The sequence below is a fragment of the Lontra canadensis genome, unplaced genomic scaffold (assembly GCF_010015895.1).
Source record: "Lontra canadensis isolate GAN:19392208 unplaced genomic scaffold, GSC_riverotter_1.0 scaffold2, whole genome shotgun sequence".
Taxonomy (NCBI): Eukaryota; Metazoa; Chordata; class Mammalia; order Carnivora; family Mustelidae; genus Lontra; species Lontra canadensis.
Window position 1 is genome coordinate 63,605,313 of NW_022630996.1, and position 14,013 is coordinate 63,619,325.

At 34.3% G+C, this 14,013-nt stretch overlaps 1 protein-coding gene across 7 annotated transcripts in view; it reads right to left on the reverse strand.

The window, feature by feature from the left end:
• Positions 1–14,013, reverse strand: part of AKAP9 (A-kinase anchoring protein 9) — a 197,840-nt gene that overhangs the window by 68,441 nt on the left and 115,386 nt on the right. For 5 of the 7 annotated variants that reach the window (XM_032875423.1, XM_032875435.1, XM_032875432.1 and 2 more), the window contains 5 exons: positions 10,670–11,008; positions 9,198–9,422; positions 7,990–8,130; positions 7,402–7,505; positions 4,708–4,913 (listed from right to left, as the gene is read on the reverse strand). In XM_032875423.1, coding sequence (XP_032731314.1) covers positions 4,708–4,913; positions 7,402–7,505; positions 7,990–8,130; positions 9,198–9,422; positions 10,670–11,008 — 1,015 coding nt within the window. The remainder of the gene's footprint in view (positions 1–4,707; positions 4,914–7,401; positions 7,506–7,989; positions 8,131–9,197; positions 9,423–10,669; positions 11,009–14,013) is intronic. The other 2 variants (XM_032875468.1, XM_032875459.1) reach the window with 1 other exon arrangement.

Genomic DNA, 14,013 nt, shown 5'->3' on the forward strand with positions numbered 1-14,013 from the left:
TTTAAGGAATTAAATGCATTCTAGTGACCTTTTCTAATAAATACAGATAATCTGACAAATCTGAGTAAAGAGAATAGTCTGACACAATGGAGAGCTAAGGCTTAATGGAGTAAAAGTATGTGGAGGAGTTAGGATGGGGTGAGAGGAGGGCAAAAATGGTAGTTGGAAAGGAGGTTGTATCCAAGTTGTGAATGGTTTTAACTTCATAGGAACCTTGGGGTTTTGCTATAAATATTGGGGTAGTAAGTAATTTTTTGAACAGGAAGATATCAAATCTACAAATCAGGAAACAAACTGCAGCAATACACCAAACAGGCTGAAGAAGACAGGTTAGAAGACTATTTCAATCGGGGCACCTGGGTGGCTCAGTTGGTTAAGCATCTGGCTTCACCTTGGGTCATGATCCCAGGGTCCTGGGATGGAGCCCCACATCTGGCTCTCTGCTCAGCAGGAAGTCTGCTTCTGCTTTTCCCTGTGTGTGCACGCTTGCTCTCTCTCTCAAATAAATAAATAAATCTTAAAAAAAAAGGGGGGGGGAGAAAACTATTCCAATCACCTAGATGAGAAGTGTTGAAAGGTAGGGGGCTGGGCACAGGTCGGAGAAGACTAAATGGATAAGGGAGAAAGAAAGTAGTAAAAGATGGGGTTCAAGTATAGATCATTCTTAGGTGACAGAAGAGTCATTAAGAGAAATATTTTAAAAATCAGGAGAAAATATATAGAGTAGGCATGAAAAATGAAGATGGAAGTGTTAATGGGCTAGGTAGAGAAGATGAGTCGACTTTTGGAAATACGGGTCTGCAGAACCTTAGAAGTCATTTGTATTAAGGTAAGAGTTGAAATCCTGGAAGTGGATACATTTATTTCATGAGCAGTAAACTGCTTTCCTGTTTCAGGAGAGAAGGAGGACAAACATAATATAATAAGCTAACAACAGAACCTGTGTGAAAGAAAGTCATAGAAAGAAGATGCTCCAGGAGACAAGAAGAAAATATTTCAAAAAAGGAAGAGATGTCAGTAATGTTATTTGTTTAGACACTCAAACAGGACAAGGACTGAGAAGATGCTATTAGATTTGACAACTGGGAGGTCACCGTCGTCCTGAGAGAGAATAGCTGTGTACTGTAGGCTGATAAAAGTAGGAATTGGTCTAATCTCTCATTGAGTTTGTCAAGGTTTACCTTGATTGGGGAGCAAAGTTAAGAAGAACCAATGCACCCCCCCACACACACATTGTGAAGACATAAACATGCTTTGAAGAAAGAGAAGAAATCAATGGTGAGAAAAAAAATTAAAGATACTATGTACTGAACAGGAACAAATCTCAAGCACAAACTACAAGACACTTAAAACAAAATGGATAAGCCACTAAAAATTAATTTTTTCAAATGCTAATGAAAAAATAATTAAAGTATCTAGAAAAGGTGAAGATGTCAATTAGCTTAATGTATCTCATTTGTAACATTTTGAAGATTTACACAAAAATAATGCGAATTATGTTCCAATGAGGAAAGAGAACTTTCATTGTTATTGTTTATTTCGACGAAATAAAAGAATGAGAAAGACATCAAGGTTACACTGTATTTATAATAACTAGTCTTTGGGAGAAAAATCAGAGAAAAACAAATGGCAGGGCAATTTCATAAAATGCTGATAGAAATCTCAGAATTGCCAGTTTGGTGAAGTGACTCATGATTTCAGATTGGTGAACCACTCAGATCTGTGTCTTAAACACAGCAGATGATGGTTATTCAAAAGTCCTTTAGTCATTTACTTTACAGATTTATACCATGCTCATTCCTTATCTTCCCAGATTAAGTAGGGTAGGTGATCTGATAGAGCCTCCCCTACCCCAGTGGCCTTCTTAAGGTCTCTAGAGCTCCAACTGAAAACTATTGACTCTACTTTGCCTCTTATACCTGACAGGTGAGTAAACTGAACTGAAGCCCTGGGAGACTGAGAGATTTGCCCAGGGCTGCAGAGAGCTAGAGTAAGATTCAGGGGCCTTCTGATACTAACCCAGCATTCTTTCTATCACATCACACTACTCCAAAAGGAAGCTGCAGCAGATGAGATTCAGTGCCTGGTCACCTGGGAAAATGAGGAGTGCCTAAATGAGATGAAGTGGTCAAGGAGGACCTCTCTGAGGAAGCATCAATTAAAGAGTATTCTAGGAAATAACTACTGTTGGCTAGATACATTTGGCCTTTATCCTAGAAACAATAAGAATATTTAAGATACGCAGTCATCGAGGAGACTGGAAGCCTGGGCTGAAGGTCCAGAAAGTTTCCCAGGAGGTATTCAAATACTTTAGTTTCCCCTGAAAGTGGAAGGCTTCCAAAGGTGTTTAGCCTAGCAAGAAGCACACTCACGTCAATGGTTAAGTACTCATGTCACCTTCCTTTACGATTTAAAAAATGTATTAACTTTATTGATTTTCCTATTGCAAAAGTAACAGAGGTGAGCATTCTTCCACTGAGCCATCACAGTTCAGGCCTCAAAGAACTTTTCTTTCAACATATTCTAAGGGAACTTACTGTTATGAACTACTTTAATATTCATTCAAGTTCAACTGATTTCACAGTGGCTCAAAATCTCCCTTTAATTTCATAAACTAGGTTACTCTTATGAGGAAGCACACATTAGCAAATCAATTATTTACTTTTTTAGAGAGTTAACAAGTCCATACATGCGTAAAATCTAAAAAGGTTGGACTTGAAAGCTGAAAACAGATCACAAGTGCTATTACCTACACTAAAAAGTCATACATAAAAACTGAAAAGCAAATGTTTCATAATCAGAGTAAGACTGAACTTTTTCAGTCATATTAAATGAGACATAAAAGAAATATTTCACAAGTTCCTCTGAGTTTTTACAATAAGACTCCATGAAAAATATGAAGGAACATAAAAAAAAAATCTTACAAAGGGAACAGTGTCAATTTTTTTAAGCCAATATATTCTTCTAAGTTTATCAGAAAATTCAGTTTTATTTGTTTTATTTTTTTAAATATTTTTATTTATTTATTTGACAGAGAGAGATCACAAGTAGTCAGAGAGGCAGGCAGAGAGAGAGAGAGAGAGAGAGAGAGGGAAGCAGGCTCCCTGCTGAGCAGGGAGCCCGATGCGGGACTTGATCCCAGGACCCTGAGATCATGACCTGAGCCGAAGGCAACGGCTTAACCCACTGAGCCACCCAGGCGCCCAGAAAATTCAGTTTTAAATGATAAATTCTATTAATCCAATATTTCCTTCAAGATGCAAAATGTATCTCTAAATGTCCCCAAATGATATTAGTAGTCATCCTAACTAGTTTGATAAACACTTTTACAGTAAGACCAAGAAAGTGTTACCTAATTCTTTTCTATACATCAAGATCTATATGTAGAAATAAAATAGCCCTTCATTGAGAGCTTAACAGAGAGTGAATTTGAAAAAATACTTCTACAAAGTTTGAATGAATTTGAAAGAAAGTTTAAAAATTCAGTATTATTTCAGCTTATTTTATTAAGAGGTTTTTTTTTTTCTTTCAAAAAATTTTTAAGATTTATTTATTCATTTTAGAGGGAGAGAGAGTGACAGCATGAGTGAGAGGGGGAGAGGGAGAGAGAAACTCAAGAAGATTCCATGCTGAGGGTGGAGCTTGATGCAGGGCTTGATATATGACCACAACCTGAGCCCAAACTCAAAGTCAGAGGTTCAACCAACTCTGCTACCCAGGTGCCCCAAGAGGTTTTTAAAATTATCTTTGTACTCAACTGATGGAGTTTTCTCTGCACTTGGAAACAGGCTCTGGCCAGCTTGTAATTAGGTAAACTTTCTGTAAGTGGGATAATTTCTTCTCATTTCTCTATATAAAACTTAAACAGAATGCTCTCAAAAATTGCAAATATTGGCATTTTTAGAAGGTTGGCCTCTAACTGGGGAGAAATGCTTGGGTGTGGAATGGTAGTAAAGTATGGACCTGATCTGCTGATCCAAGAGTCCAGACCCTATCTTTCCCCATCTGACAAAAACTTTCTCCCCTTTTGATTGTCTGATTCCCTCATCAATAAGGAATTAAAAAACAAGAGGGTAGATGTCAGTAGCATGAAAGTAAGACATTCAAAGAGGAGCCCAGCCCACACAGCTGGAAGAAGGGAGAATTAGGAAGAGAGCTATGTCATGTTAGGACCTAACCTTTAGATCCACACACATTGTCATACTTCAAAAACACTTTTCCGAGAGGAAGAAAGGAGCTAACAGAGGACAGTCTAAAGATCAAGTCTTCAGTTTCTTATCAAAACTTCCTTCTAACCATCTCAACAGAAATGTGAAACTGATGCTTGATTCTTAAAAGCTCTTTATTACTCATCTTATAGGGTGGTTTCAGGATGTTCCCACTATCTCATGGCTATTGATAAGAGTCCTGAGAAGTGATATGGAATTTTTCTTTTATGGTGGAGAAATTAAACAGTCTCTGGTTTATATAACAAAGTAGTTAAATCTGGGTATCTAAAACAACTCCTAGATAACATTGCAAATACTATACAATAATGGTGTTTTGAGAATACTGGCTCCCAAGTATTTGTGTCTGAAGACTTTTTTGTTGGAAAAAACTTTAATATTGTCTCTTCTGTATTTTCAACACATAGCAAAACTGTCTTGAATTCAGAAAGATTTACTGAGCATAATTTATGGTAGTCTCAATGGCATATATAACTCGTACCTCCTGTGTGTTCCTCATGGATACATGACTTTATAGGTGCCTCTGCTTCTGACCTCCAAATCAAGCTGGCAGATGACTGGACCTTACTAGATCTATCTAGAATACCAAGAACATGGCGACCAATTGTTTCTTCAACAGCTGCTGTTGTCTTTACAACTTCTAAGAGGATCTTTAGGAGTCTGTTATTAGCTTTCTGAAGCGCAAATCTGTATAAATAAAGAAACATTTATTAAAATGTTTAATCTTTTTGAAACACTCTGCTATGTTCCACAAAAAATGTACCACAAAATAGGACTTAAAAAATAAAATATCATATGTTCTTCTCTACTAAAATGTGCTAGTGTACTTAAATGAGGTGCTTTTGTTTTTTATTTAATAATTACATTATAAAATTTGTTTTCTTCTAAAAATTTTTGGTCTATCAGTAAATTGTAACTTTTTTTTTTTTTTTTACAAATGTGCAATACTGTAATGACCTTAAAGAAATCATACAACTAAAGTTTTAAGCTAGTAAAGTTTCTAAACTAGAAGAAGATTTTAAGGAGACACAAAAGTTAAGTTTTAAAAATTGTGGTAGTAAAAAGCACATGCAAGCTGATATGTGTTTTTATGGTTCTTTATGGTTCTTATACATGTTTCACATTTAATCTTCTTTGTGGCAAACCTATAATTTAAAATATAATTTAAAAATTCCACCAGAAAAATGTGTATTTCTACAACTTCCTGGTGATAATCTAAATAAATCACAAAAACAGGCAGAGACCTGTTCTTAAAAAGGTCTATTGTGCAATAACACTATTTGCCAACAGCAGAGGGAATATCATAGGACATTCTTTATTTTATCTGCTCCAGAGACACAGATTTCTCAAGTTATATAAACCACATTCATTTCAGCCAGTAGAAAGAATTCATTTTCAACCAAATGGAATTAATAGTACATCTGTCTTTTTAAAAAGATGTCAAACATTTTCATTTTCAAGAAAATATTGCTAACCACCCACCTAAATATCTCAGCAAAAATAAACACTGATAACATTTTAATATCTTTCTAGCCTTCCCTTCTACCTCATAAATATATTCATTTTAAAAACAAAAATGGAATTATCCTGGACAAAGAGTTTTTATGTTTTGTTTTGTTTTGCTTTTTGCTTGACACAAATACCTTTTCATGTCAAGAAATATACTTCCATAAATGCTGATTCAGAAGATTATGTGATTAACTTTTGGAATAGCTAAACAATTCTCTTGTCCTAATAGCTTAATTCAGTAAGAGTACTGTAACAGTGGCAAACTTTATACTTAATACATATAGATAAAGTAAGAGACTTTCATGGTAAAGGTCCTCTGTCTTAAGACAGTTTGCTCTCTCAACTTCACACTGTGGGAGATCACCAAAAATCAGGTTAAAGGATATCTATTTTCACAGGCACATGACATAACTATTTTAAGACAAGGTAATAAAAGGACAAGTTTTCCTTCAGTATTTGTCAAGTGAAAGAGACAGTTCTATTTTCGTACCTAGATCAAGTTCTCTGCTTACATGAGACCAGGCATTAAAAATAAAACTCTAAGTAATTCAGTTAGTAGTAAGTCAGTCAAGGGTTTTATTTAATTTTTTCTTAGGTTTTGTTAAAGCCCCAAATGCCTCAGGACTAGGATAATTTGAAAATATTTCTAAGTAAGAAAAGTAGTTAAAATTAATATGATGGTAAAGAGAAATAAATATGAATATTCATTTATTAGCACTTGCTGCAAAAATTCCTAAAAATTAAACACTACATTGTTTTAAAAATATACCAATCAGAGATAAATAATATAAAATAAACAAGGTTTATTTTATATTGCCATGGTAACTCTAATTTTCATACACTGTCTTTCTTGTTTGAGTTCCATACTGACTGTGTTCCATACTGATGATCCAATGGGGAAGCCAAAATCTTAGGGGCCAAATTCCTCCATGCAAGCTGAGGAAGGAGGTTAGGAGGACACAGAGGGTTGACAGTCACAGAAATTGGAAAAGGAGGAAATTAAGTTAGTAGGTATTAGTTTAATTTAAAATTAAAGAAATTATTTTCATTTGAACAAAACAAATTTTAAAATATTATGCTTACATTCCTTAATATGGGGGTAAATTCTCATTTAATATTTGACAATTATATATTAACATCTACAAAATCAAGTCAGGGAAAGTTTTGTTAACATCGGATCATTAATTTATTCCTCTATAAAAGTGGGATATGGATTAAAAGTTCTCATCTGATATGCAGTAAATGAAAGAAAGAAGCTAATCGCAGACTATCACACTTCATTTTTTTTCCTCATCACAAGCAAGTGGGTGACTTATATTGAATGCATGTCCATGAAGTGAAGAAATGTACTCACAAGTGCAACTGTGTTTTTTAGGATAAAAAATGGCATATGAGCAGAATAAAATTAATTGAGAAAGGTTCAATAATTAAATAATGCCTTATCATTTGCTGAGATAAGTACATGGTCAATATCCAAACAAAAATTACTTTACATATAAAAAAGATTTTTAAAAATTGTTCTATTTAACAATCAAAAACTGACAATTCTTTACATACACAATAAAATGGACAAATAAATGTACAAGATCAAAATAAGGACAAAGTTTACCACACTGAAACAACTATTTAATTCCCTTTGTACCAAAAAAATACACATTCTGCATACCTTTCATTGGTCAGAATATCAGGAGGCACATCTTCAGGTTTTCTGTCTGACTCCTTTTCTTTAAAGATCTGTTCTTCAATTTCCTCTTGGTTTTCATTTCCATTCTGCTTAAGTTTATGTAAAGGTAGAGAGGACAAAACAGAAAGAAAACCTGTCATCTGGGAAAAACCATGTCATTCTTCTACATTGTTATGAGGTGAGACAGAAAACTCTGCAGGCAAAATAGATAATCTTCCAAATAATATTTAACTACATTTTATAAAGGGATTAGCATTATCAAAAAAGATAAGCAACCTAATGCAGAGATGAAAAGAAGTTTAATGGGTTCAAACTAATGCATGCTCTAGTGTGACATCAAGTTTGTTAGGTTACTCCTTGGTGAAACAATAGTTGCTGCTATAGTAATGTCCTATGCAAATTACCTTAAATAGAAGGTAAAAATCTTGACTCCACCTACCTTGGATGTAAACAATCACAAATACATTAAGCTCAACACCTATAAAAACACATTCATACCAACAACAAAGACAAACAGATCCTACTGCATTGTTGATCCACGGCTCCTAGGTGGGCCAAAGTCCATACTACCTGTGTTTGCGTACTGCTGTTGCGCAGCTCACAACACAGCTTCTCTCTTCCAGCTAGAGACAGCTGCTTTAGTGCTTCCAGCTCCTCTAAAAGCACCCTCTCTCTCTCTGAAACCAGGTTTTCATTATCTATTGAGGATCTCTAAATAAGAAAAAAGGTCATGAGAGAATATTGTTTGCGATAGAAGAAAAAAAAAGCAGAAATAATTAGCAGATTTCTTTTAACCCCCTAGAACCAAGAAGCCCTTTCTACCTATGAGTTACATCCCATGATTAGGGGTTGAAAGCATATATAAAGTTCAATGCAAAATTTGAAACTTAAAAAAGCTAATTCAGGAATTTGTGAAGCTCAATTAACATTATTTTTATATGCCAATTTTGCATTGAAAAATCAGGTTTAAATTCACAAAATGCGATGAAGAAAAGCAACACCAATTTTTCCAAATGATATGTTTTATGTTCAACTCCCAATTTTCTTATTATTCTATATTTGAAAGAACACATTTCAAGATTTCTGTTTTTTTAATCTCATTTAAGTTTCCAAGATAAATTGAATAAATTTGTTTTTATAGGAACTTCTATATAGATATTTCTTGCTTTTCTGTAATGATTTTGTGAGTACACTGTATATAGCAATTGACAAGAATCCAGCTCCCAAATACCAAGGAGTAAGAAAAGAGGCAAGAATGTTATGTAAATCTGCATTTCTGAAATCAAGAAGAGATGTTTCCTTGGACAAAGTTCCAGAAACATACTACTTCAGATTCCCATTCATGATTAAAAAGACAGATTAAAGATAGATAAAGGTAAATCTTGGAGATGCTAATTGGTGGACTCACAAAACTAGAAATGAATATAGGAAAAATGACTATCAACTGCATCTTAGCACAAAGAATTTCCAAAATTGTCAAAGTGCTTTTGTTGTGTATGGTCAATGGAATGATTCAAAACAAACATACCAACAACCTTGTAGCCACTTTTCCAATGGCAAAAAAGGCAGATAAATAAAATGGCACAGAGGACAGGCACTCCAAAGTTGAGTCAGGTGTTCCTAACAAGATTTAAGGCTGCTGTGCTGATGGAGTCTGTTCCTAATGCTAAATATTTGTATTTATTCGTATCTTGGCAATAATTCTGACTTTCAAAAAAAGGCTACATAAAGAACATTGTTATTTTAATTGGGGAGAAAAGGGCCTCTAAGTCCTATACCTGGGCTAATTGTCTGTTCAATCTCTTAATCTCTTCTTGCAGCTGTTCCTGGTCTTCTCGCTGTCTCTCCATCTGGCGCATGTGCGCCTGCCGTAACAGTTCTGTTGCCTGCTGATGTTCTTGGTATTGTCGTACAAGTTCCTGCCTCATATCTTCCAACTGTTCTTCATTTAACATTAGTTGTCTAGAAGCATCTATACTCGATACCAAAATCTCATCATGGATCTACAATATTTTAAAAAAAAAGGCAGCATACATAAAACATTTCATAGAAATCTGTCAGCATCAACATCATTAGAAACAAATATGAAAGCAATTCTAACCCACAAAGAACCTGATGTTTTCTCCCCATGACTAAACTAAAACATAAAGTTAAAAAAAAAAAGAAATCTGTCTTCATTATAATTCCAATTCAGTGTAGAGTTAGTTTATTATCATTACACGTTATCCTCTAAAAGCAGAAGAGTTGTTTAGCAGTTCGTTTAGATGCAATCTGATTTTATGGGAGGAGGAGAATAAAAATTAAAAATCCTTAGGATGCCCTCTGCTCTTAATGAAGCTATAACTCCATTATCCCTCCTGACATTTTATGATGGGGAGATAATATAAATGGAATATTTATAATTTAAAATTATATTTATAAAACATGAAAAATTTTACCTACTTATATTATGCAATGGTTATCACAGTACTACAGAGAAACAATTTTTAATAATTTTTATTTGGAAATAAAGGCTTTATATTCTACTTTCTCAAACTCATAAGAAATCAACTCCTTAATGAAGTTCACAAGTACTTCAATTCCCAAAGAACTGCTACTTAAATGAACAGTTGCTGGTAAACTAAAGAGGTTTTCACAAATACCTTAGTTTTGCACTTCATGTAGAAGTTGGCAATTTTATTTGAATATGCCTCTAAACAAGACAACACATCCTGAACATTAATAAAAAATTTGGATTCAAGTAATTTTAAAATGTAGGATTTACTACTTTGCTAAATGCACAAATGGTTGTGGTATAGACAGAATAGATCCTCCATTAATGAGTAAGCAAAGAAGAAGAGAATTAGTAGATAGAGTACAGTATTTTAAAATTTCTTCTTAAACAGGTAGCTATTTCCTTGTGATGTTATCATCACATTAAATGAAGCAAATATTTTATTCATACATATTGCTAAACTATAAGACAATTAATCTTAAATTGCCTGAAACAAAAATAATGCAGGTATAACTTACAATGAGATTTTACCATTCACAATATGTACAAGATTAACAATACTATGAACCAGACTTGTTTTATTTAATAACAGTATTAAATCATTTATTCATATGTAAGTAATAAAACATTCATAATTCGAATCCCTAAGTCAAGACTAGATTAGATACCTTCCTTTCCCATTAAAGAACATTAATTACTGGTAATATTTTTACCATGAAGGAAGCCACAATTGTTTATACAAGGAAACATACTTACAGGTTCTCTGACTATAAATGTTTTATCTTTGGAGAACATTTCTTCTGAAATAGTCAGTTCACGGTCCTTCGACTCTAGTATATCATCAAGATTATCATTGTTCGATAACAGAACTTCCTTTCCATCTTCCCCTAACTCTTTACTAAGTGGTTTAAATTCTTCTTTAAATTTCATGTCCATTGCTTCAAAAGTTTGACCCTCTGATAATTTCATTTCATTTAAATGTTCTTGCTGACAGAAAGCATGTGCTTGTTTTGACAATGTAGTATCCTCTTTTTCCCCAGTTATTCTAGATAGTTCAGTTTGTTGAGCAAATGCTATACTCATTGACACAATGACCTAAAGAAATAAAAAGGATTAGATTTATAAATATCAGCAAGAATTTAAATATTTTTTAAAATTTAAATTAATTAACATATAATGTGTTACTGGTTTCAGAGGTACAGGCCTGTGATTCATCAGTCTTTTATAATACCCAGTGCTCACTACATCACGTCCTCCTTAATGTCCATCACCCAGTTACCCCATCTGTCTACCTGCTTCCCCTCCACCTGCTTCCCCTCCAGCAACCCTCAGTTTGTTTCCTACGATTAAGAGTCTCTTGCAGTTTGTCTCCCTCTCTGGTTTTGTCTTGTTTTACTTTTTCCGCTCTTCTCCTATGATCTCCTGTTTTGTTTCTTAAATACCACATATGAGTGAGATCATATAATAAATGTCTATCTTGATTGACTTACTTTGCTTAGCATAATACCATCTAGTTCCATCCACATCATACCAGCAAGAATTTAAAAAGCAAGTTACCAGTCAAATGGTTTTATTTATTTATTTATTTATTTATTTATTTAAGTTTTAAGATTTTATTTATTTGAAAGAGAGAGAAAGAGAGTATGAGCAGGGGAAGGGGGGGAGTAGAAGGATAGGGAGAAGCAAACTCCCCGCTCAGCAGGGAACCTGATGCAGAGCTTGATCCCAGAACCCTGGGATCTGGCCTGAGCTGAAGGCAGATGCTTAACTAATGGAGCCACCCAGATGCCCCTCAAAACGGTTTTAAACTAAAAGAAATCCTACAGAAAGTGACAGAGATAGTCTCTATTTTACATGCCTTTAATCTTCTCCAACTAGTGGTAAGACCTCAAGACTAGCTTTTACTTTAATTTCCTGTCCTAAATCTGATCTGCTTGTCTCTCAATACTAAGAATGCAACATAGACAAAAAGATTAAAAATATGAAAGAGAAGCAGAGAGATGAAGGATAGAGTGGGAATGTTCATCCAACATCTAACCACTGTGTCAGGAGGATATATTAGAGAATAATGGAAAGGAACTCTTTCATGGGTATAGATGAGAATACATAAGGCATCGCTCCTAATGGAGAAGAAAAATGAATCTTGGAAGGACAAATAAAGAGAACATCAAAAAGTTTTTAAAAGTTTCCATAATAAAAAGATGTATTACCTATGAAGGAACAACAATTAAAATGACAAGGACTTTTTTAGCAGAAACAAGAGGAAATCAGAAAACAATGAAAGGTTATCTTTAAAGTTCTGACATTAAAATAACTGTCAACCCAGATTTGAATGGTCAATAAAACCATCTTTCAGGAATAAAAGCAAAATAAAAGCATGCAATAAGAACAGTTTACTCCAGTAGATTGTAAGTAAAAGAATTTCTAAAGGATGTCCCTCAAAAGGCAGAAAAAGATCCTAGAAGGCAGCCATTAGATGCAAAAAGGATTAGAGCATTAAAATTTTTTTGTAAATATGTAGATAAATCTAAATGCTGAAAGGTATGAAGCAATAATTCAATCTAAATTGTGGAATAAAAAACACAAGACAAAGATTTGTAATTCTAGTTAGCACAAACGAAACCCACTATGGCCCCTCTCTCCCACAACTGAAAAGTGAACAAAATATAAAAGCAACTACCAGAGAGATCTGAAAAGTAAACAAAAGCAAGCAAACTGCAGAGGGCATCAAAAGGTGAAGAAATTTGCGTGAGGAAGGTGAAACAGAACTTGTGGTCTGTCCCTCTTTGGACTATTTTTAAAAAAGAATTCACATTTTCCAGAATATTTTAAGACCCAGTGTCCATACAATATTCAAAATATTCAATATACAATTCAAAAATTAGATGACATACAGTATATTGTATGCCAAATTTGTTGCCATGGCAGGCTGAAGAGAAATAATACCAGAGGAAAACTTGAAGTCTGAACAACAGCAGAATACTCATTCTTTTCAAATATGCACGGAACATTCAACCAGAACATATTTAGGGCAATAAAGTAAACTGAGGGGCGCCTGGGTGGCTCAGTGGGTTAAGCCTCTGCCTTCGGTTCAGGTCATAATCTCAGGGTCCTGGGATCAAGCCCCACATCGGGCTCTCTGCTCAGCAGGGAGCCTGCTTCCCCCCTCTCCTGCCTGCCTCTCTGCCTACTTGTGATCTCCGTCTGTCGAATGAATAAATAAAATCTTAAAAAAAAAAAAAAGTAAACTGAAATCATACAAGGTATGTCTGACCACAAAGAAATTAAAAATTATACATTAATTAACAGGGAAATATCTGAAAACCCCTAAAATGTAGAAATTTAACAACATATTTCTAAGTAACTCATGAATCAAAGATGTCACAAAAGAAATCAAATATTTCGATTGAATGAAAACGTGTTGAACGCAGTTTAAAGATGTGCTTAAAGGGAAACTTATAGCAGTTAAATATATGTATTAGGAAAGAGGAAAGGTCTTTTAGGAAACCTGAAAAAGAAAGCAAATTAAACCCAAAGCAAGCAGAAACAAGTAAAAAATAAAGAAAAGCAATCAATGAAAGTAAAACAAAAGCAATTTTTTGAAAACCCAAAAGCTGGATCCTTGACAATATCAATACAACTGATAAACTTCTAGCCCAAATGAGAAAGAAAAAAGAGAAAACAGAGATAACATACAGATCCCACAAACATTAAGTGATAAAGGAATAGTCTAAACAACTTCACCAACATAAATTCAACAGTTTAGATGAAATGGACCAATTCCTTGAGTGACACAAACTAACAAAGCTCACTCTAAAAGAAATAGATTACCATAAAAAAAAGTCTATTAAAGAAACTGAATTCCTAGATTAACAAAACCTTCTGTAAAGGAAAACTCCAGGCCCTGTTGGTTTCACTAGCAAATTCTATAAAATATTTAAGAATAAAATAGTATTACGATGCCAGGATGGCTCAGTTGGTTGAGTGTCTACTCTAGATTTCAGCTCAGGTCATGATCTCAGGGTCGTGAGACTGAACTCCGCATTGGGCTCCATGCTCAGTGCAGAGTCTGCTTATCCCTCTCCCTCTGCCCCTCTCCC